The 27,535-nt window shown below is 56.9% G+C and overlaps 1 protein-coding gene, 3 long non-coding RNA genes and 2 other non-coding genes across 12 annotated transcripts; 4 read left to right on the top strand and 2 right to left on the bottom strand.

Annotated features, from left to right (window-relative positions):
* Window positions 1–248: 248 nt before the first annotated feature.
* LOC135309289 (uncharacterized) lies at window positions 249–4,064 on the bottom strand. Its single transcript, XR_010369600.1, has 4 exons — window positions 3,641–4,064; window positions 2,261–2,692; window positions 601–1,531; window positions 249–403 (listed from the first exon to the last, which is right to left on the bottom strand). It is a non-coding gene; the product is annotated as an uncharacterized LOC135309289 (long non-coding RNA).
* LOC135309288 (uncharacterized) lies at window positions 3,777–11,033 on the top strand. Of its 4 annotated transcripts, XR_010369599.1 has the most exons (7): window positions 3,777–4,053; window positions 4,886–5,026; window positions 5,275–5,529; window positions 5,873–5,927; window positions 7,173–7,670; window positions 8,188–8,564; window positions 9,012–11,032. It is a non-coding gene; the product is annotated as an uncharacterized LOC135309288 (long non-coding RNA). The 4 variants fall into 4 exon arrangements; XR_010369597.1 differs by lacking the exon at window positions 5,275–5,529 and having other exon boundaries at window positions 3,783–4,053; window positions 7,177–7,670; window positions 9,012–11,033; XR_010369596.1 differs by lacking the exon at window positions 5,275–5,529 and having other exon boundaries at window positions 3,784–4,053; window positions 9,012–11,033.
* Window positions 6,006–6,076, top strand: TRNAG-GCC (transfer RNA glycine (anticodon GCC)). The gene has a single exon. It is a non-coding gene; the product is annotated as a tRNA-Gly (tRNA).
* Window positions 6,289–6,360, bottom strand: TRNAA-CGC (transfer RNA alanine (anticodon CGC)). The gene has a single exon. It is a non-coding gene; the product is annotated as a tRNA-Ala (tRNA).
* A 4,271-nt stretch (window positions 11,034–15,304) lies between the features above and the next one.
* LOC135309286 (uncharacterized) lies at window positions 15,305–18,955 on the top strand. Its single transcript, XR_010369595.1, has 3 exons — window positions 15,305–15,535; window positions 15,938–17,252; window positions 17,443–18,955. It is a non-coding gene; the product is annotated as an uncharacterized LOC135309286 (long non-coding RNA).
* Window positions 18,956–21,076: 2,121 nt separating this feature from the next.
* On the top strand, window positions 21,077–27,213 carry NR4A2 (nuclear receptor subfamily 4 group A member 2). Of its 4 annotated transcripts, none has more exons than XM_064435366.1 (8): window positions 21,077–21,231; window positions 22,254–22,375; window positions 22,488–23,336; window positions 24,112–24,241; window positions 24,323–24,486; window positions 24,818–25,020; window positions 25,412–25,590; window positions 25,669–27,213. In XM_064435366.1, exons 3-8 carry the CDS (start codon window positions 22,602–22,604, stop codon window positions 25,923–25,925), a joined length of 1,668 nt encoding a protein of 555 aa, XP_064291436.1. In that variant the 5' UTR covers window positions 21,077–21,231; window positions 22,254–22,375; window positions 22,488–22,601; the 3' UTR covers window positions 25,926–27,213. The 4 variants fall into 4 exon arrangements, with proteins under 4 accessions (XP_064291436.1, XP_064291434.1, XP_064291435.1 ...); XM_064435365.1 differs by having other exon boundaries at window positions 21,214–21,231; window positions 22,471–23,336; window positions 24,323–24,411; XM_064435363.1 differs by having other exon boundaries at window positions 21,214–21,231; window positions 22,471–23,336.
* Window positions 27,214–27,535: the final 322 nt, after the last annotated feature.

Below are 27,535 nucleotides of genomic sequence, written 5' to 3'. Positions count from 1 at the left end.
AGCTTACAAAATCTTGAGTGGGGTAGAAATTGAGAGCGTTCTACTACTCTCCTCATAAAGGGAAAGTGAAAACTTCGTACATTTCCCAAGCAATTTCACTTTCCAGGGGATGTTCTCCCCACCTTCACAGTGCAGCTACCAATAAACAGGGATAGGCTGCTCTCTCCCCTACTTCAGGCTTCTGTTCAACTACTACAGTCTTTTTATCTTAGTTACTGATTGTTTAGGGTTGGGCTTCATAAGTTTGAAGAGTGAAAGAGTTTTACAAGGTTAAGTAAAAAAATGAGATGCCTGAAAGTGTTGCAAAATTCATCCCTCTCAAGTCTGTTTTTTATTTAATGCCTGGATGAAAATATTACCTCCAGAGTAAGTGTCCGTGCGTGTGGCTTGGTCCCCGGGACACCTGCCAAGACAGGAATTTCAGATGCCCGAAATCATGTGCTCAGCAGGTGTAAATTGTGTGCAGGGAGAGTTCACCTTTTGTCCTCAACCCCAGAGGCAGTTTCTCTTCATTAGCAAGGGAAGATGGGGAAAAAGATCACCGTCGTTTCCTGACTGCGTGCCAAAGTTATGTATCATAAGAAGAAAATCTGTTCATACCTTCACAAATATGTTTCCTGCCAATCTGTCTTCGGGAAAATGTCTTTGTGAGGAGCAAGGGTGGCGACAGCCGCAGGAGAGCTGCGACAAAGGGCCGGACACAGATGCAGAATTCCTCTGCTGGGGTTTTCCAGCAGGATGCAGGGCAGGCAGGTGCTCGGCGGTGGCTGTGCTGGGGCACTTCCATCGCTGCCAACCTGGGCTGTGGTGTCAGGTATCCCTGCAGGAACAGCCCAGGCTTTCCCCGTGCCCAGCTTACCGAGCAGGAGCTGCTGCTGGTCAGCTATTTCCCCTGCCCTGCAGCAGATAAATCCAGCGCCGTGTGGCCGAGGGAGGGAACGGGGCTGGTTTTTCTGTTACGGTGTGTTATCACTGCAATTATGTCTGATTGTTTGCTGTCCCATCGAGATCCGAGCCGCAGAAACAAATGCAAAAATTGCAGTTTTGAAAGCATAAGGTCATGGGCCGCGTTATTTGTGGCAGAACAAACACCATAATTAATTGGCCTCTCCCTGCAGTGGCAGCACAGGAGGGAATGGAAGGAAGGGATGGGGAGCATCGTGTTTTTCTGGGGCAAATGGCCCAGCTAGGTCTGATGGACAACGTGAATTCCTTTGGCAAGGAAAAGAATAAGAACAGTATCTTTCAGAAAGCAAGACTGCTTGGATGGTCAAGAGTAGTTATTTTCTCTTTAAACGTTTAAAACGCCTTGTTGTGGCAGGAAATATGAAAAAAAACCTATTAAATTTATTTTCTGTACACGTGCTGGAGTGACAAACTGTATTCAGCAAAAGCAAGGCTCTTCAGAATTGTGCTGTATTATTTTTTTCTCTCAGACAATGACAGATGAAAACCAGCCCTGGTGAGTGTACATGTCTGCTGTTTATCCAGGTATTTTCTCCATTGAATTGATTAGGAAAGCTTAGAAAACCTGTTCAAAGACATAAACAACAACTTGAAAACTCCCAGCCAGTATCCCATAATGAATAAATCCAGGATTTGAGTCTCCTGTTTGCTTCCAATGCCCATTTCCCTGGTATTGCCTGCGTGATAGCTTCCTTTCGGGGCACTTTAGGCAGGATCTGGGACGAACAGTTTCAGGGTGTCCATGAATTTATAAGGCACTTACAGATTGCCAGCAGCATCATCAATAATTGTGCCGGGAAGAGTTATTCTAAATAACCACATGTATCATTGTCAATTTGGTTTCAGTGACCTTTTGTGATCCAGAACTATTCCATTGAAAAAGAAGGGATGTTGGAAAATCCCTGGGAGGCTGGTCTCTGGAGCAGTCAGCATTCCTGGGTGGGAGTGGCTGCTCTCCGTGTCCCGTGGCAGGGATACCTCGCCCCGTTTTCCCTCAGCACCATTCTGACCACGCCAGCCATCCTGTACCTCCCCGCAATTCCACATTGTGCCTTTTCATCCACTGAAATATTTCTCCCTGCAGATTTAAATAATTAATTGGGACGTGCCTAGTGGGTCTGGAGCTAAACTTCAGAGAGGCAGCAGATATGTGTGACCAAGTGACCTTTTGCTGTCCTGCTCGTCCCCGCGCGCTCGCTGTGCTCAGAGGGACGCTGTCAAAATTGCTAGGCCTTAAAACTTTAACCCGCACTGACAACTTGTTCTACATTATAAGTCTTCCCTAAAAGATTACCAGGATTGTTTTGTTTGTTTTGTTCCAACCATCTTTGCTGAGGGCTCCACAGTACGGATTCATTTGTCCTTTTGGGTAGGTGGATATTTTTAAATGCCCAGCTTATTCCGTGACCTGTTAAAATCGAGTTGATGTGCGTGTGCTCCACTCAGCAGAGAACTCACTGGGGATGGAGCAATTTCTCTGCACTCTGCAAGAGGAGACAGGAGCACACTTGGGAAACCTTTATGGAGAGGCTTTGAGAAGCCATTTTGCAAGGCCTCTTGTTATCTTCAGTGCTTTGGAAGTCTTGACTGGGCTTGCCTGCTGTGCGAGTTAGTGAAACACCAGCTGGTTCTTACACAGACGTTTGCTGTCTTTCATGGTGCTCTGGTTTGCTCACTGGGCTTTATTTCTAAGATCTCCATTTACAGAATCACAGAATCCCTGAGGCTGGAAAAAGCCTTCAAGACCATGGAGTCCCAGCTGTGCCCATCCCCACCCTGTCCCCAGCCAGAGCCCCGAGTGCCACCTCCAGGAATTCCTGGGACACCTCCAGGGATGGGCACTGCAACCCTCCCTGGGCAGTTCCAGTCCCTGAGCCCCTTTCCATGGGGAAATTCCTGCTGTGCCCACCCTGAGCTGCCCTGGGCCAGCCTGAGGCCGTTCCCTCTGCTCCTGTCCCTGTTCCCTGGGAGCAGAGCCCGACCCCCGGCTGTGCCCTCCTGGCAGGGAATTCCAGAGAGGGAAAAGATCCCTGGGGATCCTCCTGTGCTCCAGGCTGAGCCCCTTCCCAGCTCCCTCAGCTGCTCCTTCAGGATGTACATGGTTTAATGCAGCTCCACGTGAGGAGGTGGACCAGAGCCAGGCACAGGTACAGCTGTGCCATCACACTTCCCATTTTCATGGGCAGGACAAAGATCAATGCAGCACCCATTTTATATGGGGTGACTGCACAGTCCCTCCACAAGACATGGGAGCACGTGTCCAAGCCAGCAGGCAGGAGGAAGCAATGATACCCACTGCCACACCCCAGGTAAGCCACACCTGCACTTTTGAGCTTGATTTGAGTGGATTTACCACTGCCTATCAACCCAACCTTGTTCCTGTCACAGTGCACCAGCTGAACTTGGGGAGAGAGGCTGTGGGTGGCCCTGAGCTGCAGCATCCTCCTCAGAGGGGCACAGCAGAGTCAGCAGAAACACCTGAACCTCCTGGGCTCTGCCCTGTCAGGCCTCAGCCAGAAGCAGGGACACTGCCACTGCCCCAGGGTGCTCCAGCCCCAGTGTCCAGCCTGGCCTTGGGCACTGCCAGGGATCCAGGGGCAGCCACAGCTGCTCTGGGCACCTGTGCCAGGGCCTGCCCACCCTCACAGGGAAGGATTTATTCCACATATCCAACCTAGATTTCCCTTCTGTCAGTTGAAGCCATTCCCTGTTGCCCTCTCCCTGCAGCTCCTGGTGAAGGGTCCCTCTCTGACACTGGAAGGGGCTGTGAGGTGTCCCCAGAGCCTGCTCCCCTCCAGGCTGAACAGGCCCCCTTTCTCAGGCTCACAGGGGAGCTCCAGTCCCCTCACCCCCTCTGTAACCTGCTCTGGGCTTGCTGCAGCAGTGCTGTGTCCATTGGGGCACAGGGAACAGATCCTGTGCACTGCAGCTTGGCAGGGAACGTTCTCCCAGCCATTGTGACGCCTAAGGCAAGGAGCCCCCTAGAACTGCTTGCTTTGTTGGAGTAGGATTCTGGTTCCTACTCAGCTGAACTGATCCTGTGAGATTGTCACCAGTTCTGAGGCCCTGGATCACCATTTCTAAGAGGTATCTTGATTTCTGCCCCGTTCAGCACCCTCCTACTCACAGTCAGTTCTGAGGGAAGCCAAGCGTGAGCCTGGCTCACACAGCTTGGGAACGGGCTCCCAGAGCATGTTCTGGGGTGACACTGGGGCCCTGGGAGGCCTGGGAGTCACCAAACTCCTGCTGGTGACAGAATTCCCTGCAGGACGTCAGCCAACACTCCCAGATGTTCTGAGCATTTGCAAAACAGTCCCAGGGACAAGTGAAACTGTTCCCTGAGCTGTTCACCATGAGTGCAAGGACAGGTCCCATTTCTGCTCTGGGAGCAGGTAGTACAAAGTCTGTCACTGCGGGGACCCTCTGTGCAATAATTCTCCAGGCCGCGGCACAAGCAGAACGTTCTGCTCTGCCTGCCCCACAGAGCAGAGGGGCACCTGGGGACAGGGGTCAGGGGTGGCCCTGCCAGCGCTGAGTGACCCCTTGGACCCGCTGATCTCACAGGGCTTCTCCAGCCTCAGCCAGCCCGCCGTTCTTTGGCTCCATGCCCCTCTCGAGGACACGCTGCTGGTCCCAGGTGGCTGTGCACAGATGCTGCCAGATGTCCCTGCCTGGCAGAGCCTAGCAGCAAGGAGAGGAGGTGCAGAACAAAAATAGGGGGAAGCCTCTGCGTGGCTGGCTCCCAGACAAAACAGGGAGTTAGGGCTTCTCAACAGGAATATCTTTTCCCTGAGTGCTTGTGGGGTTTTGGTCCTGGGCTTGTCTGAGAAAACAGTTCTGCTAGCTGACTAATCCAACTGTAAGCCACAGCCTGATAACAATTATTACTTACAGTTTTTATTGTGTTGCCTTCTGGCAGCGGAAGCTGAGAAGGAAAGGGAGCAGTGCTGGGCTGTTCCATTGTGGTGTTCACGCACATCCCAACACAGAACACTGGATCGTGACCTGCAGTGCCAGAAGGTTGAACCAGAAACCCCTGCTTGTTCTGACCCGTGCCGAGGTGGGTGGTTGTAGCTGTTCCTCCTGCCCGGGCCCTGTTCTCCAGCACTGTCGTACGTAAATCTCGATGTTCCCTGGACGTGAGGCACTCGTTGCAGCTTTTCCTTGGACTCTGGCTCACGTGTGGCTGTTTGTGGGAGCGCGTCCAAGGCAAACTGATCGTCAGGAGTGTGCGCCGCTTATTTTGGGACACAGCATGGCCATGTCACAGCACAAGCCAGGACTCACTGTTGACATCACCCCTCACAGGCACAGTGTGCTGAGATGTCATCACCTGGCAAGTCACAGAGACCATCGTGAGCACACTGATGACTCCTTTGTGGGTCAGCTGAGCCCCTGAGGCCTTAACCATCGGCCTCCCCTGGCAAAGTCCTTCCAGGATGGAAAAGGAACAAAAATAGGCATCTGTGACTTGGTTTGAAAGCTTTTAAATGTAAAGAATGATCATAGAACCGTTTAGGCTGGAGAAGACCTTTAAGATTGACTCCAACCATAGTGCAAGGGGTAAAGACCTTCACCTGTAATCTCCTGAAGTTCTTTCATTAAATCACTCCTTGCTTGTTAGTTTGTCTCTGATATAAACAGAATGCTTAGAAACTAAAGAAGTTTTCAAAGAATGTGCTGAGAATAAAAAAAAAAAAGTTTTTCAAATGATCACTGAAGTAACGATTAGTGATCTGTGAGAGAAGAACAAGACCAAAACCAACAGTCAGGCCAGACTCTGTGGCGTGTGGTGGATGCATTATACACTTTCCCAGGGTTTTTTTTAATCATTTAGAGGAAGAATCTTTAACAGCACCACTTTAAAAGGTAGTGATGACTTTTAAAAACTTTGTTCCGCTGGCAGTGATGTCTGAGAGGAGCTGCGTGAGTGCGTGGGGCAGAGAAACAGAACGGAGCAGGTGGGTGCGGTGCCATCGGTGCCATCGGGGCCGTGGCTGCGCTGGTTCAGCCAGGGGCGGGGGGATGTTGCCAAGGGAGCATTGGTGGTTCAGTGGTAGAATTCTCGCCTGCCACGCGGGAGGCCCGGGTTCGATTCCCGGCCAATGCAACTCCAATTTTTTTTGCCGGCGGAGGAGCCGCCGCGCTTTGATTTTTCTGGCGGGGCTCCCGGGCGGAAGCGGAACCGGGTCAGCCGGGCCGGGCCGGGCCGGGCTATGCTGTGCCGGAGGCGCGGTGCTGACCTGGCCCGGCGGAACCCGCGGCCGCGCGGGGAGATGGAAAGAAAAAAAAAAAGAGATTAAAAATAAAAAAAGAAGCGCCTGGAGATGCCGGGGATTGAACCCGGGACCTCACACATGCGAAGCGCGCGCTCTACCACTGAGCTACATCCCCGGCTGGGAGCGCCTCGCGCCGGGCGCCCCCAAATGGGGGGCGGGCCGCGGCCTGTGCCGGCCCTGTCCCGTCCCGTGCCCGCACAACTCCCTCTGCCGGCACCGCGCTCGGCCCGCAGCGGGACACGGCCACGGAGCCCCGGCAGGGAACCGGGACACGGCCACGGAGCCCCGGGACACGGAGCCCGGGGGCGGCACCGGCCCGTCCGTGTGCGGGGAGCCGCAGGCAGAGCCCCGGGCCTGGGGCAGCCGCGGCGCTGATCCCCCGGGGCCCCCCCGGGACAGCACCCGGCGGCTTTGGAGCCTGGTGCTGACGGAGAGGAGCCCAAACGCGTTCTGCCCGTGCAGAGACCCAGCAAAAGCAGCGCCGAGCATCGGCTGTAGCGGAGCTGTGCGGTGTGAGGGCCCAGGCGCCATGGCCAGGGCAGCGCTGGAGCCCGGTGTGTGGCACAGCCACCCCTCAGCTTTAAACCCTAAATCCCATCCCATCCCAGCCCTGCCAGGGCAGGGACACCTGCCACTGCCCCCCGTGCTCCCAGCCCAGTGTCCAGCCTGCCCTGGGCACTGCCAGGGATCCCGGGCAGCCACAGCTGCGCTGGGCCAGGGCCTGCCCACCCTCACAGGGGAGAATGCTGGATACTAATTTATTTAATTTATTAAATAAATGAATTTAATTTGGTCTCCCACAAGCAGCCATACGGATCCCCCAGAGCCCTTCTGCACTCAGCCATTCCCATTTTGACATGTAATCTTGGCCATTCAGGTTTTTCCATCCTGTCAGGAAACAGCACTTACAGTTTCACTTTCTTCCAGCCAGATTTTAAGAAGCTGCTTTCTGGGAGTTACTGGATCTGTTTTTTCCAATCAACACCCAGACTCCGCTTTGTGTGTAACCTAGGGTGCAGAGTGTCCATGGCTCCCCACCAGGCTGAGCCAAGGGTGCTAATACCAACCTTGCAATAAAAACACAAAGCCATTTAAATCTTTCTCTTCAGTTTCTTCCCCTTTTGTTGACTTTGCTGTAGAGTTCAGAATAGCCAGACAATGAGTAGTACAGACGTCGCTGTGCTGTGGTGGGTTTGTCAGCTGTGATGGACAGTCACCCAGTTGTGACGCTTCCCCCGTGGGGGCGGATGGAGGCAGAGCACATTCTGCCTGCTCAGAAGAGCACTCCACATCCAAAGCCCATGGCAAGCATTAGTCCTGTCCCTGTGGCAGCAATGAACTGCTGCCTGGATTGAAGTGAAAGGCTTCTCTTCCAGCCTGCTCCAAATATCCTCCAGACCTCATCACCCACCAACACGGAATAAGGTCAGTTGTTCAGGCAAGACACAGCATGGGGATGCCACGGGAGAAAATAAGCTGGTTTACAGTGACCGTAAAGGAAAATGAAATGGCCAGGGAGGGATGTGCATGAGAGCTGCGTGTTCCCGAACAGCAGGGAGCAGGATGGCCCTGTCCTGAATCCTGAATCCCTGTCCCTTCCCACCACGGCACATCCCAGCCCCTGCTTCCAGGAAACACTTTGTCATCTTGTTTCAATGCGCCTGGGTGCCGGCACAAGCTCCACATTCAGCTGCCTCCGAGGACTACATTCACCTCTTTGTGTTTGGGTTTCTGTGCTGACATCAGGGAAAAACAATGTCACTCTGTTATCTGGCAGCTCCTCGGCATTCCTTGGTGGGATTAACTCATTGCTGGTGCCTCGGGAGCCTCACGCCTTCCAGGGAACCCTGGGGATGGGCTTTTCTTTGATCTACTCGAGTTTCTGCTGTTTTCGTCAGTCCTCGTCAGATACACGCATAAACTCACTCGCTGTTTTCCACAGCATCTCTGGTGCAGCCTGCAAGAGCTCCGCTCCAAAGTCGCAGGCTGCATGGGAACAGGGGTCACAGCAGGCCCTGAGGACACAGATGGCCAGGCCGTGTTTCCTTCCAGCACACGGCACTTGTTCCCAGGATCCAATGTTTACGCTCAAAGTTCCCTCTGGAAACCAGCGCTGTAGAATGCAGCAGCAAAGCCCAGCGGTGTAAAGCAAACAGGTGAGGAGGATTGATGTGGTGGATCCAGCCCTGGAGCAACACCAGAGCTGCAGGTCTCTGCTCCCAGCTGTGTCTGACACCTCCGTGTAACACCTGCCATTTACACTTAGATACACCAGATTCTTTTTCTTTCATCACATGGCCATATCATCCTTTGTTTGAGGTATCCAAATGAGGGGGTGCAGAATTCCAACCTGAATTCCAGCCTCTTTGCCTGGAGAAAAGGGGGATCGGGGGCACCCTGTGGCTCTGCACAGCTCCTGCCAGGAGGGCACAGCCGGGGGGTCGGGCTGTGCTCCAGGGAACAGGGACAGGAGCAGAGGGAACGGCCTCCGGCTGGCCCAGGGCAGCTCAGGGTGGGCACAGCAGGAATTTCCCCATGGAAAGGGGCTCAGGGACTGGAACTGCCCAGGGAGGGTTGCAGTGCCCATCCCTGGAGGTGTCCCAGGAATTCCTGGAGGTGGCACTCGGGGCTCTGGGCTGGGGATGGGCACAGCTGGGACTCCATGGGCTGGGAGGGCTTTTCCAGCCTCAGGGATCCCGGCATTCTGTGTGATTATGTATATTTTATTGAGCATTCCTGTTCTCCTTCACAAAACATTCCCATTAGACAAGAATTCCCAGGAAAACTGTGAAGTGACAAACATCAGAGTTGGTGTGTTGGAACGACACCTAAGTACTTAACACTACAGGAATGTGCCACTTACTGCAGTATTTTATGTAATAAATGTATTAGAAAACCAAAAAATGAATACAGACTTGTGGTTTGCAAAGTTAAACAAGTGAAAAACCTGCCAATGTTACATTTCAATGACTCAAAGCATCGTTAAGGTTGGAAAAGAGCTTTCAAATAATCGAGTCCAAACATCAACCCTCCAACGGTGTCCTCAGGTGTCATTGCCCCATTTTTTGAAACCTATTTCCCACTGGCACTAATCAGGGAACAGAGTGCTGGGAATGACCTTTGGGAAGTTCTGCACACAGGTTACTCCAGCTGGAATGAACTTACCACCTTAACCCCTCCAAATACAAATGGCTTTTTCTCCTGGATTTTTGCATCTTGGATTTTTATTGACTCGGCTCTCTTGCTCGTTGGAATTGAAGAATAAAGCAAGGAAGGCTTTCAGCAGCTCTCTGCCATGAAGGAGAGCTAAAGAGTCCACATGCTCGGCTGCCTTTTGTTGTGAGAACAAACACAGCCCCAAAATACAGGTGACAGATGAGCCCATAGTAAACAATTAGGAAAGTTGGAGTTAAAAAAGGAGATAAAAAGGCAGAAAACATGATTAAAGTACTGAGCTGGGAGATTCATTAGTGTTGCAGACAGATAAGTAAATTAGAGCCCTGCAGAAATTATTTGACTGGCAAATTAATTACACAATATTACAATGGCTTTGCCAGCCGAATTTAGCCCTCGGGAAGCAGGTAGGAGTCTGCCTGACTTAATAAAAGGAGCCTCGACTGGTCTGCAGCTTAATCAGAGATGAAAATTAACATTTCAGGATTTGAGGCAAAAGGAGGAGGCCAGGCTCTAGCACAATTACAGGTTACACTGGCAAGGAAGCTGTCCAGGCAGCGGGGTGCTCCTGCCTCCTCACAGGCCTTTAATTCACTGTCCTGCCTGGGAGAGCAGGGCAGGAGCTGCTTTGGGAACCCACGCGGAGCCTCGTTAGGCAGGTCACTCAACGGGACACTTTGCACTTGCTTAGAGAATGCCTGATCAAAATATTTGACCCTAACCCTTAAAAAGTACATTAATATTATTATTATTATTATTATTATTATTGCTAATATTGTTACTATTCCTGTTAATGTTATTATCATATTTCCTTCAATATTGACTTATTCTCTGAGCCTCATTCTCCATTTGCAGCTCTCACTCTGTCCCCAGCGAGCAGAAACGCTTTAGGTAAGAAATATTTGTTTTTCAGTTTGTTTGCTTAGTATCACATTTTCCAGGTATGGATATTAGGAACTCTGTCCTGGACCCATTTATTTTTTCTTTTCCTGGAGCAGCTTTGGCAATACATATTTATATCCCTGGACCACGCCTCCTTCCATGACAAGCAGCAGGGAGCCCTCATTATCCAGGCTGACCCACAGCATCACTTCGAGCAGGAAGACCTCAGTATCACTGCAGATATTTAAAAAAGCCTTTCCTGGGCTTTCCTGCCCCCGGACGTGGCAGTGGCTGTGTGGCCACCCCAGCCTGGCAGCACCCAGTGGAGGGGCTGCAGTAAATCCATTTTCCTTTCTCTGCTGTGTGCTGTAGGGGCCAGGCCTGTGGGGTTCCCTGCTGGAAGTGTGGCCTCATTTAATCAGGATCTGACTGATATCAAAATTGACTCGGTTTTCCAATGATATCTTGTAGTGGAATGTTGTGAGCTGGAAACTAATATATTTCTTCTTGCTTGTCACATCAATATGGGCTAATTTTGTTGGCTTTTGTATTGAACAATCTGGTGAATGTACAATCCGCTTTTGATTTCTCTCTTTATGATGCCTCTTGTTATTAAAGCTCCCTCAACCAAAAAATAATGTATTTTTATTTACTGGTAATATTAATGGGATTCAATTTTTGGCCTCAGTTTTAATCTAGTTTTTCCATATTGAAGAACCAGATCCCATTTAATTAAAATTGAATAAAACCCAGTTTTTCCTCCATTCAGTGTGCAGGCTGAGCTTCATTTTGCATAGTTTTATTTAATACCACTTTTCTCAAATCAGTGGTTTTTTACTCACTGTGCTTCAGGTGTTGCAAAAAAGACTAAATTATTTACTGTGCATGATTAATTGCCTGTTTCTCCATGATCATTCCATTGTCAGGAAAGGGTGAGTGTACATTTTGTACCACTGGGTGTGTGCCCATCCTACACTTGTGTGAATTCCAGCCAGCTTGGCTGGGAGCAAAGAAGTGCTGAGAGAAGGAAAGGGGGCCTGGAGCGTGGAGACCCTCGTGCTTGTAGGAGCAGGGAATCCCAAAGTGGGCTGGGCTGGAGGGGACCTTAGAGCCCATCCCATCCCATTATCCTATCCCATTATCCCATCCCATTATCCCATCCCATTATCCTATCCCATTATCCCATCCCATTATCCCATCCCTTTATCCCATCCCATCCCATCCCTTTATCCCATCCCATCCCATCCCTTTATCCCATCCCATCCCATCCCATCCCATCCCATCCCATCCCATCCCATCCCATCCCATCCCAATCCACCCATTCCATGGGCAGGGACACCTTCCCCTGTCCCAGGCTGCTCCCAGCCCCATCCAGCCTGGCCTGGGACACTCCAGGGATCCAGGGCAGCCCCAGCTGCTCTGGCAATCCCAGCCCAGCCAGGAATTCCCAGTTCCCAATCTCCCACCCATCCCTGCCCTCTGGCAGTGGGAGCCATTCCCTGGCTCCTGTCCCTCCATCCTTGTCCCCAGTCCCTCTGCAGCTCTCCTGGAGCCCCTTCAGGCCCTGCCAGGGGCTCTGAGCTCTGCCTGGAGCCTTCCCTTCTCCAGGGGAGCATTCCCAGCTCTGCCAGCCCGGCTCCAGAGGGTTCCAGCCCTGCAGCAGCTCCAGGTCCCTGTGATGTGGGAGCCCGGGGCTGGGGCAGCTCTGCAGGTGGGGTCTCACCTGAGCACGGGGGCAGAGGGGCAGAATTCCCTGGGGAACAGCTCCAGGGCTTCAGCTCGGGGCTGTCGCACTGTGCCCGTGGTCACCGGGACCTTCAGCAGTGAGGGAAGCTCCAGCAGCCTCCCACCCGGAGGGGATTGTGCTTTATAACCCGGGCTCGGGATCACAGAGCCGCAGGATGGTTTGGGATGGGAGGGACCGCGCAGCTCGTTGTGTCCCACCCTGCCGTGGCAGGGACACCTCCCAATGTCCCACCTGGCTGGGACACTGCCGGGGCCGCAGTTCAGAGCCTGAACTCGTGCTGCGTCCCCTCCAGAAACTAATCTCGTGGTTTGCAAAGCAGGCTGTCCCCGGGGCTGCTGAGGGACCAGAGAGACGCAAACCCTCCATCCCTGGAGCAGCCCCTTGCCTGGCACATGTCCTGTGAGGGGGACACGGCCTCCGACAGGCACCGTGTGACCCAGGGTGCCAGGACAGCCCGGGACAGCCCGGGACAGCCCGGGACAGCCGGGGGCTCCGCTTGAGCCGCGATCCCAGCCCAGCTCCGCTGCAGGGAGGAGGAGGAGGAGGCTGGGCTGGCACACTGGGAGATCTGCGTGCATGCATCTCCCACTCACCAGTCATGAGCACAGCAGTGTTCAGAGAGGCTGTGGAAAATACTCAAAATAGCTCTGCTCCGGGAGGCCTCGGTGGAGGATGGCTTTGTTAAACTGTGGGCGAAGGGCAAGGACGGGCCCCTCCAGCCCCGCGGCAGGGCGGGCCGGGCTCTCTGGGGATGCCGCGGTCCCCGCAGGCTCTGTGTGCCTGTTCCCAGCCCTGTGCCCCCGGGCCGGGCTCTCTGGGGGTGCCGCGGTCCCCGCAGGCTCTGTGTGCCTGTTCCGAGCCCTGTGCCCCCGGGCCGGGCTCTGCCTGCCTTCGAGCCAAAATCCCACAGAAAATGGTGTGCGAGGACTTCAGCTGGTTTGGGGCCGGGCTTGCAGCACAGCCTGGGGTGGCAGCAGACACTCCTCAGCTCCTGTGCTTGCTGCAGAGCGGGATGGGCGATAGCGCTGCCCTGGTGTCCCCAGGAACCCCTCTCTGCACGGGTGGCTTTGGCACCGGGGATGGGCTCCTGATACGAGCCCCAGAGACCTCACACAGGCCCGTGTGATGAGAAATGTAAGAGAAACACCTTGGAGGATGAGCACTGGGCTCTGTGTCCAGCGTCTCCCCTGGCTTGTGCTCCCAGCAGACCCAGGGGCACTTTTGGAGCTCGTCACTGACCCCTGGGTGTGGGCAAGGAGCTCTGGGCAGCCCTGTCCCTCTGGAGCTGGGGCCAGCAGCACCTCCCTCTGTGACCGTCCCTGCTACCCTGCCCCTCTTCCCAGACTCTCTGGGTGCTTGTTGTCCTGCCTGGCAGTGTCTTCCAGGGAATGTGCCTCTGATCCCAGAGATGTTGAGCAAATCCTTCCCAAACCGAGGAAGGATTTCACTCAAAACAACAAAACACATTTCACTTAACGAAAGCAGTTAATTATTCCAGATTTCTGTGTCTTGTGTCAGTGATTCCCAAAATACAGGGAAAACAATGGGCAATTATGCTATTTTTGACTGCTTGTGGCACAAATACATCACTCAAGGGCTGTGTTTTGGGAGTTCCCAGAGCTGGCAGAACAGCCTGGGGCTGAGACAGTCCCTGAGACCGTTCCCAAGGCAGCAGGGATGGCCAGGGCAGACCCTGGACACCTCCCCAGGACCGTGGCCAGTGCAGACCCTGGACAGGTCCCCAGCACGGTGGCCAGAGCTGGCCCTGGACAGGTCCCCAGCACCGTGGCCAGAGCTGGCCCTGGACAGGTCCCCAGCACGGTGGCCAGAGCTGGCCCTGGACACCCCTCCGGCTGCTCCTGCGGGGCTCGGTGTCCCCAGGACATGCCCGGGCAGCTCCGTGGCCCTCCACGTGCATTCCGGAGGGGACAGCGCGGCTGTGTCCCTGTCCCTGCCGGAGGAGTGGCACTGGGCAGCTCTGCCGGCTGTCCCTGCGGGGCTGGGCTGTCCGTCCTTCCCAGCCCGCCTGCCGCCGGGGCTCTGCCCGTTCCTGGGACAGTCCTGCGGCTGTTTGTCCCTTCTTGCAGCCCGGCCGGCATCCTGCCAGCGAGCAGGAGCTCCGAGCTGCACAGCGTGAGGAGCTGGAGCACACTCGGCAGCGTAGTTACTACTTTTGGCGTTCCCAGCCTTGCAGGAAGGCGCTGCCGAGTGAAAAGCCCGGCCGACGCCTGTGTTTGAGCGTGTGTGCGTGGGGGGCGAGTCTGGAGAGGCTTTATGTAAGAAATCTTCAGCAGGCACTCCAAATAGTCTGTGTGCTGGGATCGGTTGCACAGAGGACGCGTGTCTGACATCAAACCCAGCCGTGAGCTCCTCGCCACGGGGGAGCAGCTGCACCCGGGGCAGGGCTGGGCCCGTTTGATCCTAAATCACAGAATTGTTTGGGTTGGAAAAGCTCTCTGAGACCATGGAGTGCAGCCGTTCCCCAGGCACCGCTGAGGTCACCGCTGACCCCGTCCCCAGGGGCCACATCCACACAGGTTCTAAATCCATTCAAGGACGGGGATTTTAAATCCAGTCAAGGATGGGGATTTTAAATCCAGTCAAGGATGGGGACTCCACCACTGCCCCGGGCAGCTGTGCCAGGGCTGGACAGCACTTTTAGGGAAGAAATTTTCCACAATATCCGAAAGGAACTTGCCCTGGGCCAGCCTGAGGCCGTTCCCTCTGCTCCTGTCCCTGTTCCCTGGAGCACAGCCCGACCCCCGGCTGTGCCCTCCTGGCAGGAGCTGTGCAGAGCCACAAGGGCCCCTGAGCCTCCTTGGCTCCGGGCTGAGCCCCCAGAGGCAGGGCTGGAGCCGGTCCCACACTTCCAGCAGGAATGCTCCCTGGACCAGCGTGGTGGTGGAACATCAGGGGGTGCGTGGTGGAAAACCAAACTGAGCCCAAATCAACCAACCAAAAAAAAAAAAAAGAAAAAAAGAAAAAAAAACCCCAAAACAATAAACCACCAAACCAATCAGTCCTCGGCTATGCGGGAATGCTGAGTGGCAGTGGGGGCGAGCCCGGGGGGACAGGGGGACAGCCCTGGGGGGATCGGGGCAGCCCGGGGGGGTCGGGAGAGCCCGGGAGGGGTCGGGCAGCCTGGGGGGGGTCGGGCAGCCCGGGGGGATCGGGGCAGCTCGGGAGGGGTCGGGGCAGCCCGGGGCCGGCGCGGGGGGCTGGCGGCGGGCGGGGGCGGCCCCGGGCCGCTCCCCCGGCGCTGCCGTCAGCCGCCGCCGCTGACGGGCCGTGACGGGCGCTGACGCGCGGCGGCAGCTGCGAGGGGGCGCGGCGGCCCCCGGCTCCGGGCTCCGCTCCCGGCTCCGGGCTCCGCTCCCGGCTCCGGGCTCCGCTCCCGGCTCCAGGCTCCGCTCCCGGCTCCGGGCTCCGCTCCCGGCTCCGGGCTCCGCTCCCGGCTCCCGCCGCTCCGCGCCCGCGGCGGAGGAAGGTACAGCGGGCGGGAGGGGACGGGACGGGACAGGACGGAACGGGGACGGGGACCGGGACGGCTCCGGGGACGGGGACGGGGATGGGGATGGGGATGGGGATGGGGATGGGGACGGGGACGGGTATGGGAATAGGAATGGGAATGTGATGGGGATGTGATGGGGATGGGGATGGGGATGGGGATGGGGATGGGGATGGGGATGGGGATGGGGATGGGAGTGGAAATGGGAATGGGGATGGGGACGGGCATGGAGACGATGGGGGTGGGGACGGGGATAGGATAGGACAGAGGGTCCCGGGACTCGGCCCCGCAGGCAGGCGGGCGCGGGGCGGCGCGGCTCCGCCCGCGGTGCCCGCACAGCTGGCTGCGGGCGGGCAGATGTTGAGATGTTGCTGGCGGCAGGAGCAGATGGGCTGCGGCGAGCGCCATATGGGCCGTTTAGCCTTTCACCTCGCCGAGATCAATCACAGCCGGCCCGGCAGCGGCAGCGGCGGCAGCGGGACGAGGGACGCGGCAGCGGAGCCGCACAAAAGCACCGAGAGCATCTCTGCGTGCGGGACCCCGGCCCGGCAGGGACACGGGACAGCGCGGCTCCGTGGGACCACCGCGTGCTGACAGGGGCTCGGTGGAAGTGGGCATTGCTGCAATAAATGCCTCGTGCTGCAATAAATGCCTCGTGTAGCTGGCACTACCTGCACGGCTGAGCTTCAGGAGCAGACCAGGAGCGGGAAGGAAGGGACAATAACACTCCATTTGAAGTTTCTGGGAAATCTGAGGGGAATAAGGGCGTGCTTGTGAGATGGCCCGCTCACATCCAAGCCTGGCACTGAGACCCCCACGCTCTGACTTCACAGCAGGACATCTGGCTTCACTGGGCCTCCAGCCGGCCACGGACACGCAGCCTCGCTGTGCCAGAGCTGCTCGTGTGTGCCAGTGTGCCCTGGCAGCCCTGGTGGTCTGGGGGAACACGCTGTGTGCTCTGGGACTGAGTGCCCAGGCTGGAGCTGCTGCTGCAGCCCCGGGACACCAGTGCTCATCTGGGGCTGGCTCTGCCCAGGGGTGCACACCAGCTCCAGGCTGGTGCCTCCTTCTCCTCTGGGGACTTCACACCTTGTGTGACATTGGACAGAAGGCTCCAGCCCTCCTTCCCTCTGGAGTGACACTGCTCTCTCGGGTCTCGGCGATGGCACCAGTGCCACTGTCCCTGTGCAGCCTGTGTCCCTGTGGGGACAGCTGGTGGCTGTGGGGGGCTGGCACTGCCCCCTGCACCCCTGGGCCCAGGCAGGGGACCCAGCCCCTGACACACAACGTGTCCTGTGTATCAGCACCTCCCTGCTGGTCTGAAACTTCGGTCTGTTGAAGAGGCAACAAATCCCTTCCCTCCCAAAACTGTGTGCTGAAATGAGCAGGTTGGACAGGGGCTGTGAGCAGTGGGAGTGTGTCCGTGCAGGGAAGGGCTGGATGCAGGAGCTGCACGGGTGCTGCAGGAGCCTCTTGAAGATGCCCCACGAGCTCAGCCCTGCCGTGCCCACCGAGCCCTGCCAGGAGGGTGTTTGAGGGAGCTGCTGGCCAGGGCACAGCACTGACCCTGCCTGGCCATGCTGGCTGCTGCCCTCGGCACTGCCCACCACGCTGCCAGGGCCCCCCAGTGCTCCCAGTGCCTGCCAGTACCCCCCACTGCTGCCAGTGCCCCCTGAGTGCTCCCAGTGCCCCCCAAGTGATGCCAGGGCTCCCAGTGCTCCCCAGTTTCCCCCAGTGCCTCCCCCCAGTGCTCCCAGTGACCCCCCCCTCAGTGTTCCCAGTATTGCCAGGGCCCCCAGTGCTCCCACGGCCCTCCAGTGCACGCCAAGTGCTGCCAGGGCCCTCCAGTGCTCCCCAGTGCTCCCAGTGCCCCCAGTGCCCCCCAGTGCCCCCAGTGCTGCAGGGCAGTGCCCCAGTGCTCCCAGTGCCCCCAGGGCTGCAGGGCCCCCGTGGGGTGCTGACCCGTGTCACCCCTCCTGCTGGAGAGGAGCAGCCCCAGCACCGCTCGTGGCTCCTGGGCTTCCCCATCCCAGCCAAGGCCTGGCCTCCCTTCCTGGGGTGTTTGCTGTGCTGACGGCCAGGGCTGGCCTGGGTTTGGGGTTTTTATGGGAAATGGCAGCACCAGCGCACTTCCACTCACGGTGGGCTGCAGAATACGGCCCGTGCCACCAGCTGGGCTGGGGGAACACGCTGGAAACCTCACCATGGCACCCGGGCCTGCCAGGGAGGGGGGCTTGCACTTCAGGGAGCCTGGGCAGGGATGCTGCTCCCTCCTGGGCAGGGATGCTGCTCCCTCCTGGGCAGGGATGCTGCTCCTGCCTGGGCAGGGATGCTGCCCCAGCCTGGGCAGGGATGCTGCTCCCGCCTGGGCAGGGATGCTGCTCCCTCCTGGGCAGGGATGCTGCTCCCTCCTGGGCAGGGATGCTGCTCCCTCCTGGGCAGGGATGCTGCTCCCGCCTGGGCAGGGATGCTGCTCCTGTCTGGGCAGGGATGCTGCTCCAGCCTGGGCAGGGATGCTGCTCCAGCCTGGGCAGGGATGCTGCTCCAGCCTGGGCAGGGATGCTGCTCCCGCCTGGGCAGGGATGCTGCTCCCGCCTGGGCAGGGATGCTGCTCCCTCCTGGGCAGGGATGCTGCTCCCTCCTGGGCAGGGATGCTGCTCCAGCCTGGGCAGGGATGCTGCTCCAGCCTGGGCAGGGATGCTGCTCCCTCCTGGGCAGGGATGCTGCTCCCGCCTGGGCAGGGATGCTGCTCCAGCCTGGGCAGCCCAGAAGGGCTCATGCCCCACTCTGGCCAGTCCTGTGCCCCTCTCCTGGAGTCTGGGGCTGCCCAGAGCTGCGGCTGCAGGTGCTGCTGTCCCCCAGGAGCCCCTCCAGGAGCGAGGGCCATCCCCAGCTGGCAGGGAGCAGACACAGAGCCCCCAACAACGGCACCGGGGGGAGAGCAGAGCGGCGCTGTCTGTAACTGAACGTGTTCTTTGTGCTCCCAAAGCCAGCCTTTCCCCACACGCCTGCAATTGTGTTCGCACTTATTCAATTTGGAGTTCTTCTTAAAAAGCATGGAGTCTGGAATGTTTGTTCTCCGCTTTTTTTCACATCATTACTCTGATACTGCTTGATTAGCTCCCTCCCCAGTCATGATTGGTAATTAAAATAGGCATTAAAATTAGTCACTTAGCAATTTTGCTGTTCAATTGGCAATTAAATTACTTAATTGCAATTAAAGTCCTAATTTTAATTGGCAAAATGATAGATGTAGATTTAAGATAATATGTATAAATACTTTAATAAGTGTCTATATAAGGATTACTTAATTACTCAACTTCAAGTTTATGCTGTTAACTTTAGAACTTTTAAGTGAGTAATGAAATTTATATTACATCTATTCTAAGGATATGGTAATTAGGTGTATCACTCAGCCCTGTAAGGGCCGTGGCTGGAAGTTGGGCTGGAGTGGAGCTGGGGCTGGACGAGCTGCTGGGGTGGGGCAGGGACGGCTCCTGGGGCTGCAGCTGAGGGAAGCTGGCCAGCTCCTGCTGGGAACTGCGTGGGGAGAACCCAGAAATGCCACTCTGGCCAGCCTGGGGTGTCACAGCCCTGGGGTGTCCCTTTAGTGCCCCCAGAAATGCCACTCTGGCCAGCCTAGGGTGTCACAGCCCTGGGGCTCGCTCCCCTCCCACACCCCTGGCCCAGCCCCCAGCAGCTCTGTAGGGTCAGTGTGGGTTTCTGGGGTGGGAGCAGCTTTGGGTTTCTCTGGTGTTTGTGGGGTGACTCCAGTGGGAGGAGCGGGTTGGGAAGGAGCCATTTCCTTGGTTTCCCAGGAAATCTTGGTATCCCGGGCTGGGTTGGGGGATTTATCCTGAGCTGGGCTGGGGGTTTTACCCTGCACTGGGCTAGGGGGATCTACCCTTGGCTGGGCTATGGGGATTTATCCTGCACTGGGCTGGGGGATTTATCCTGGCTGGGCTATGGGGATTTATCCCAGCTGGGCTGGGGAATTTACCCTGCACTGGGCTATGGGGATTTATCCCGGGCTGGGCTGGGCTGGGGGTTTTATCCTGGCTGGGCCAGGGGATTTATCCCGGCTGGGCCAGGGGATTTATCCCAGGGTATGGGGATTTATCCCAGGCTGGGCTATGAGATTTATCCCGGGATGGGCCAGGGGATTTACCCTTGGCTGGACTGGGGGATTTATCCCGGGCCAGGAGCAGGTTCTGGCCCCGGGCTGAGGGGGACTGGGCTCCCTTCACCCCGATGCCATCCTGTCCCTTCTCCAGGGCGGAACACGGGGTGGGAAATGCAGGGCTAGGAGCCACCCTCCTGGGCCAGTGCCGAAGGCGGCTGCAGCCGGGATAAATCCCCACAGCCGGGATGCGGAGCAGCTCCAGAAACACAGCCCCTGCCCTGCCCTGCCCCTGCCCTGCCTGCCACACCCTCCTGTGCTGGGACTGCGGGAGGTGGGAAATGGGGGGCTCTGGGACAGGCGAAATCAAATAAAATAATAATTAAAAAAACCTGTGTGCATTTCAATAAATAAACATCACCCGTTTAAATGAATGAAAATTTAAAAAAAAGTTTAATAAAATAAATAAAACAAAAAAAGCCAAATAAAATAAAAAATAAATAATAACGAATTAATAATGAATTAAATTAAGAAATGAAATAAATTGAAATTTTAAAAATGAAAGAGAAAATAATAATAATACGAGAAATAAAAAGAATAAACAGAAACAATTAAAGTGAAAAATACTACAATAAATAAATCCAAAAGAAAAAGAAAATTAAATCAATACAACATATAAAAGAAAGATAATAATTAAAATTAAAATAAAGTTAATAATAAAATAAAATACTAATAAAATAGACTAAGTTCCAGGTGGGCAGTGGAAGCAGGGGTGCATTGTGCTCTTTTTGTGGCCTCGGCCTGGCTCTGTCCCATTCCCGGCCCTGTCCCATTCCCATTCCCTGTCCCATCCCTGCTCTGTCCCTGTCCCTGCCCTGTCCCATTCCCTGTCCCATCCCATTCCCATTCCCTGCCCTGTCCCATTCCCGTTCCCATTCCCTGTCCCATTCCCTGTCCCGTTCCCGTTCCCATTCCCTGCCCCGTTCCCATTTCTCTGTTGTGTCCCGTTCCCATTCCCATTCCCATTCCCATTCCCATTCCCATTCCCATTCCCTGTCCCGTTCCCATTCCCGTTCCCTGTTGTGTCCCGTTCCCTGTCCCTGTCCCGTTCCCTGTCCCATTCCCATTCCCTGTCCCATTCCCGTTCCCTGTCCCCGTCCCGGGGTCGCGCGCGCTATTCCCGGGTTCGCGTCACGGTGACGCGCGCGGGGGGCGGGGGCGGCGCCGCCCTCTATGCAAACGAGGCCACGCCCCCGCCCCGCGCGTGGCTGGGGCGCGCCCCTCCGCGTGACGTCACCGCTCGGAAACTTACCAAAAGGGCGCGCCGGCGCGCGGGGGGGGGCGTGTCCGGGGCGGGCCCGCGGCGGCGCCCATTGGCGGGCGGCGCTGACGCGCGGTGACGCGCGGGGGCTCGCGGCGCACGTTGGTCGGCGGCGGCCGCGGCCACATAAACAAAGGCACATTGCGGGCGGGCACAGTCCGGCCGCCCGCGCCGCCGCCGCCGCTCCGCCCGCCGCCGCCGCTCTTGGATGCGCGCCCCGCGCTCCGCTCCCCGGTGAGTGCCCGGCCCGGCCCGGCCCGCGCGCGAGCCGCGGGCTGCCCCCGTCCCGCCCCGCTCGGGTCCCGCACCCGCGCGTGTCACCCGCGCAGCTGTCACCCGCGCCGCGCCCCAGCCCGCCCGCTCTCCCGAGGGACGCGCCGCGCCTTCCCGGCGGCGAGGAGAGCGGAGCCGGGAGCCGGTGCCAGCCCGCCCGCGGGAGCCTGCCGCCCGCGCACCGAGCGAGCAGCCCCAGCCCGAAGCCTGCGGGGAGCCCTGCCCCGCCGCGGCTCCCGCAGCCCGCGGGCTCCGAGCGGCGCTCCCCCGAGCCGGCGGCTCCGCGCGTCCGTCCCCGCTCACGGGCTCCGTGTGTCCGTCCCCGCTCACGGGCTCCGTGTGTCCGTCCCCGCTCAGGCGGCTCCGTGTGTCCGTCCCCGCTCAGGGGGCTCCGTCTGTCTGTCCCCGCTCGTGGGCTCTGTCTGTCTGTCCCCGCTCGTGGGGCTCCGTGTGTCTGTCCCTCCACCGGCGCGTCCGTGTGTCAGTTCCCCGCCGGGGCTGCCTGACCGGCGGGTCCGTGCGCCTGTTCCCCGCCCCGGGTCCGTGTGTCTGTCCCCGCTCAGGCGGCTCCGTGTGTCTGTCCCTCCACCGGCGCGTCCGTGTGTCAGGTCCCCGCCGGGGCTGCGTGACCGGCGGGTCCTGTTGCCGCCCCGGGTCCGTCTGTCTGTCCCTGCACCTGCGGGTTTGTGTGTCAGTCCCACGCCCCTGCTGCCCGATCGGCGGGTCCGTGTGTCCGTCCGCTCGCCGGCGGCTCCGCAGGTCGGTCCGTGTGTGGGTCCGCGTGTCCGTGCGCTCACCGGCAGGTCCGTGTGTCCGTGCGCTCACCGGCCGTTGCGTGTGTCGGTCCGTGTGTCGGTCCGTGTGTCCGTGCGCTCACCGGCCGCTCCGTGTGTCGGTCCGTGTGTCCGTGTGCTCACCGGCCGTTCCGTGTGTCGGTCCGTGTGTCGGTCCGTGCGCTCACGGCCGCCCCGTGTCTCCCGCAGCCGTCGCTCCGGGCAGGCTGGAGCCGCCGCCGCGCTCTGAACCCGCGGACTGCTCGCTGCCCGCCGCGCTCCGACGCTGTCCGCCCTCGGCTGCCCCGAGCGCGCCGCTCCCCCGGCTGCAGGTTGGTGCTCTGTGCCGCGGCCCCGGCGGGCGGGGGGCTCCCGGCGCTCGGCGGCGGGCGCGGGCCGAGTCTACCTGCCGCTGTTTCGTTTGCAGCCATGCCCTGTGTTCAGGCTCAGTATGGGTCCTCGCCGCAAGGAGCCAGCCCGGCCTCGCAGAGCTACAGCTACCACTCCTCGGGAGAGTACAGCTCCGACTTCCTAACTCCGGAGTTTGTCAAGTTTAGCATGGACCTCACCAACACCGAGATCACCGCCACCACCTCTCTGCCCAGCTTCAGCACCTTTATGGACAACTACAACACGAGCTACGACGTGAAGCCCCCCTGCTTGTACCAAATGCCCCTGTCCGGACAGCAGTCCTCCATTAAGGTGGAAGACATTCAGATGCACGGCTACCAGCAGCACGGCCACCTGCCCCCGCAGTCCGAGGAGATGATGTCCCACTCGGGCTCCGTCTACTACAAGCCCTCGTCGCCCCCGACGCCCTCCACGCCCGGCTTCCAGGTGCAGCACGGCCCCGTGTGGGACGAGCCCGGCTCCCTGCACAACTTCCACCCCAACTACGTGGCCACCACGCACATGCTGGAGCAGCGCAAAACGCCCGTGTCCCGCCTGTCCCTGTTCTCCTTCAAGCAGTCGCCGCCGGGCACGCCCGTGTCCAGCTGCCAGATGCGCTTCGAGGGCCCGCTGCACGTCCCCATGGGCGCCGAGCCCGCGGGGCCGCACCACGGCGGGGACGGGCAGCCCTTCGCCGTGCCGGGCTCGCTGCGCAAGCAGCCCCCCATGGCCTTCCCCGGGCTGCCGCTGGGCCACCCGCCGCAGCTGCTGGACAGCCAGGTGCCCTCGCCGCCCTCCCGGGGCTCGCCGTCCAACGAGGGGCTGTGCGCCGTGTGCGGCGACAACGCGGCCTGCCAGCACTACGGCGTGCGCACCTGCGAGGGCTGCAAGGGCTTCTTCAAGGTGAGCGGGGCCGCGCCGCGCCGGGCGGGGGGCGGCCGGGCAGCCCGCGGATGGAAATGGGGTAGGACAGAGAGCCGCGCCTGGGCTAACCGTGTGGAACGGAATTCCCCGCGGTAAAATTAAGTGATCTCTTTATTTCGCCATCCTGATTGAATAATCTTATCATTTTAAATAGAGGAGGTCTCCAAGGGATGTAAATAATATGAATGCCCACGGATTTGTATTTACCGAGCGTCTCTTTCCCTCCTCTTGGCATATAAAACACGGCCAGGAGCTGCGGGGTTAGCTTGGATGTTAACGCTGTCAATTTTCTCCTGTTAAATGCCCTGGGAAAAAAAAAAAAAAAAGGAAGGGGTGGGGGGAAGGAAAAGGAAATAAAAGGGAAACTAAATAAAGAGGGAAATGAAATAAAAATAAAGAGGGAAAAGGAAATAAATATATAGAGGGAAAGGAAATAAAGGAAAAGGAAAATAAATGTTAAAAGGAAGAAGAAGAAAAGGAAATAATAGGAAAAATTTAAAAGGGAGAAGATAATAAAAGGGGAAAAGGGGAAGGGATATAAAGAAAAAAAGAGAAGTAGAGATAAAAAAAGGAAAAGAAAATAAAGGGGAATAAAATGAAAGCGGGAACAGAAAACGAAGGGGAAAGGGAAGGAAACAAAGCGGAAAAACGGAAAGGAAAATAAAGCGGGGGGGAAGGCAAAGCAAAGCGGGGGGAGGCGGCGGAGGGAGCTGGCGGGGCGGGCGCTGAGCCGCTGCCCCCGGCCGGCCCGCAGCGCACGGTGCAGAAGAACGCCAAGTACGTGTGCCTGGCCAACAAGAACTGCCCGGTGGACAAGCGCCGCCGCAACCGCTGCCAGTACTGCCGCTTCCAGAAGTGCCTGGCCGTCGGCATGGTCAAGGAGGGTGAGTGTCCGTGTGTCCCCGTGTGTCGGTGTGTCCCCTGTCCATGTGTCCCCGTGCCGGGCTGACCCCCGTCTCTTGCAGTGGTGCGCACAGACAGCCTAAAAGGCCGGCGGGGCCGCTTGCCGTCCAAACCGAAGAGCCCCCAGGAGCCTTCTCCCCCCTCTCCCCCGGTGAGTCTGATCAGTGCGCTGGTGAGAGCCCATGTCGACTCCAACCCGGCTATGACCAGCCTGGACTATTCCCGGGTAAGCGGCACCGAGCTCGCGGAGGGGCCCCGCCGCCGCCGCCGGGGAGGGGGGACGGGCGAGGCCGCCCGGGGCCCGGCCCGGCCCGGCCCGGCTCGGCTCGGCCCGGCCCGGCCCCGCCGGGATCGCGCCCCCCGCGCACGGAGAGCGGCGGCCTCGGAGCGCCGTTCCTAATCGAATTAATTGCCCCGGAACATCTAATTTCCTCGCCGGTCAGAGAGAGCTTTAATTGTTATCCCAGCCCGCTCCCCGGCCAGGGACGGGGTGAGCAATTTCACGGGTTATAGACTTTAGAGAACCTCATTAAGTGCTTTTTAAAATGAATTTCCAGTTCCAGGCTAACCCCGACTACCAGCTGAGCGGCGACGACACCCAGCACATCCAGCAGTTCTACGATCTCCTCACGGGCTCCATGGAGATCATCCGAGGGTGGGCGGAGAAGATCCCCGGCTTCACCGACCTCCCCAAAACGGACCAGGACCTGCTCTTCGAGTCCGCCTTCCTGGAGCTGTTCGTGCTGCGGCTGGCGTACAGGTGAGCGGGGCGGGCAGGGAACCAGAGCCTTTCAAGGTCCACTGCTCTGCATTTTATTAACTCCTCGGTAATTAGGTGCCTCTTAAATCCTTCATTTATTGCTCCTCAAGTAATTAGTTGTTTAGATTTTCTCCCCCCTCATCTCCTTTCTTATTTTTTTTATTTCTTTCCTGTTCTCTGTTGGTCTTTTTTCTCTTTCATTCCAATCTCTTCTCTATTTTATCTTTCTGTCCCTGTCTTTCTTCCTTTGGCTCATTCTCTCTTTCTTTACTTTTATGTTTTGTCCTTCTCTTATCTTTTGTCTTTTCCTTCCCTCTGCTCTTTCTGTCTAATTTTCCTCCCTGTCTCATCCATCCATCAGTTCATTCTGGGGTTGTCCCCTTCCTTCCAGGTCCAACCCCGTGGAGGGGAAGCTGATCTTCTGCAACGGCGTGGTCCTGCACCGGTTGCAGTGCATCCGCGGCTTCGGCGAGTGGATCGATTCCATCGTGGAGTTTTCCTCCAACCTGCAGAACATGAACATCGACATCTCCGCCTTCTCCTGCATCGCTGCCCTGGCCATGGTGACAGGTCAGTGTCCCCCCTCGTGCTCCCCGCCCGCCCTCCTCGGCGCCAGGCCCGTAACGTCCCGCGCCCTTCTCTTTGCAGAGAGGCACGGCCTCAAGGAACCCAAGAGGGTGGAAGAGCTTCAGAACAAGATTGTAAATTGTCTCAAGGACCACGTGACTTTCAACAACGGGGGGCTGAATCGCCCCAACTATTTGTCCAAACTCTTGGGGAAGCTCCCCGAACTCCGCACGCTTTGCACGCAGGGGCTGCAGCGCATTTTCTACCTGAAACTGGAGGATTTGGTGCCACCGCCAGCAATAATTGACAAACTCTTTCTGGACACTTTACCTTTCTAAGACTCTTCCCGCACGCTTCCGCTGACCCGAGGAGAAGCTCCAGCTGCCTGAAGGGGAGCGGGGCTGGGCCCAGAGCAGCACCCCTGGGTGCCAGCTCCCACCCAGCCAGAGCTGCCACTCCTGCAGGCAGAACGCGATGGGCATTTTGGCTCTGGGGCACCGTGGACGCAGCTCACGGACCACACAAATACCATGGTATAAACTTTTTATTATCGGCTTCTAAATGAGTTTATTATTCAGGACTTTGGTGCGAAAGGCAAGCGGTGACAGACCGAGCGTTGAGGCGGCCCACGAGCCTCACCCTCCTAAAGACTAAAGTTTTCTGCAGCAAAAGAAAGCTGTAACATACCCAAACCCCAAACGTGGCGTGGGTGGCGTGGCATTAATGAAGGCGAAGGCTTGTAAATTTATCAGATGTTTGGCTTTTTAAAAAAAAAAAAAAAATTCTTCTGTGCCTATTTATGATGAAACATGGAAAATAATTCTAAAAAAATAAATTATTCAAAAATAAAAGCTAGATGTGTTTGGGAAAAAAAAATAATTTAAAAAGAGGAGAATTTAACAAAGAAAAAGAAAACCCAATCTGTCCATACCAGGGAAGCATGACGATTCCAGGGTGACAATGTTATAGGCACTTGCTATTTCAGTAATGTCTATATTCTATAAATAGTATTTCAGACACTATGTAGTCTGGTAGCTTTTATAAAGACTGGTAGTTATCTAAGCTTCAAACATTTTCTCAATTGTAAAATAGGTGGGCACAAGTGTTACCCCCGGAACCCCCCCAAAGGGACACATAGTGTTTGTAAACACCGCCCGACACCCCTTGTTTGTAAGTGTTGTATGTACTGTTGATGTTGATTAAAGAAGAAGTTTATATCTTGATTATTTTGTTGTCTGAAGCTAAACAGATCTTGCATGCAGCAGCTTTTGACTGTTTCCAGAGTGCTTATACTATACATAACTCCCTGGAAATTACTGAGCACTTTGAATTCTTGGTTTGTTTTGTTCCATTTGTTTTTTTATGTCTAAAAATTGTCGGTTAATATATTATTTTATGTTCGAGTAATATTTTTAATATTGCCATATTCTGTAGTATTTTTCTTTGTATACCCCGGTTTGGCACACGGGAAAGTCGCTGCCTTTTTTTAATATGGTGTACGACAGTTAGAAACGCGGATTATTATTATTATTATAATTATTATTATTATTATTATTTTTTCTCCCGAGAACTCTTTCTTTGAGAAAGACAATTTTAATGTTTACAACAATAAAACATGTAAACGAATCGAATTTCGTCTCCTTTCTGCCGAAGTGCGAAGCTCCTCGGCCAGCCCCCGCCGCACCCAGGGGACAAAAGCCTCTGTCCGTGCGGCGACCCCGCAGCGGCGACGGCCGCGGCCGCTCCCGTTCGCTGCCGCCGGCTCCGGCGAGGAAGAGGAGGAAGAGCCGCGGCTCGGAGGTTGGTCCTGCCCCGGGATTTACCACGCTCGGTCCGCGCCGCGCCAGGACCCGCGTCCTGCGCCACCCATCCCTCTGTCCCGCTCCCGCGCCCGCGTTTGCTCAGGCGCGTCCCTTCCTCGGGGGGGCCGATTCCTCAGGAAAACTCC

Source organism: Passer domesticus, chromosome 10 (genome assembly GCF_036417665.1).
Source record: "Passer domesticus isolate bPasDom1 chromosome 10, bPasDom1.hap1, whole genome shotgun sequence".
Classification (NCBI taxonomy): domain Eukaryota; kingdom Metazoa; phylum Chordata; class Aves; order Passeriformes; family Passeridae; genus Passer; species Passer domesticus.
The sequence above is the reverse complement of the archived record's forward strand: the minus strand, read 5'-3'. Positions and strand labels throughout refer to the sequence as shown.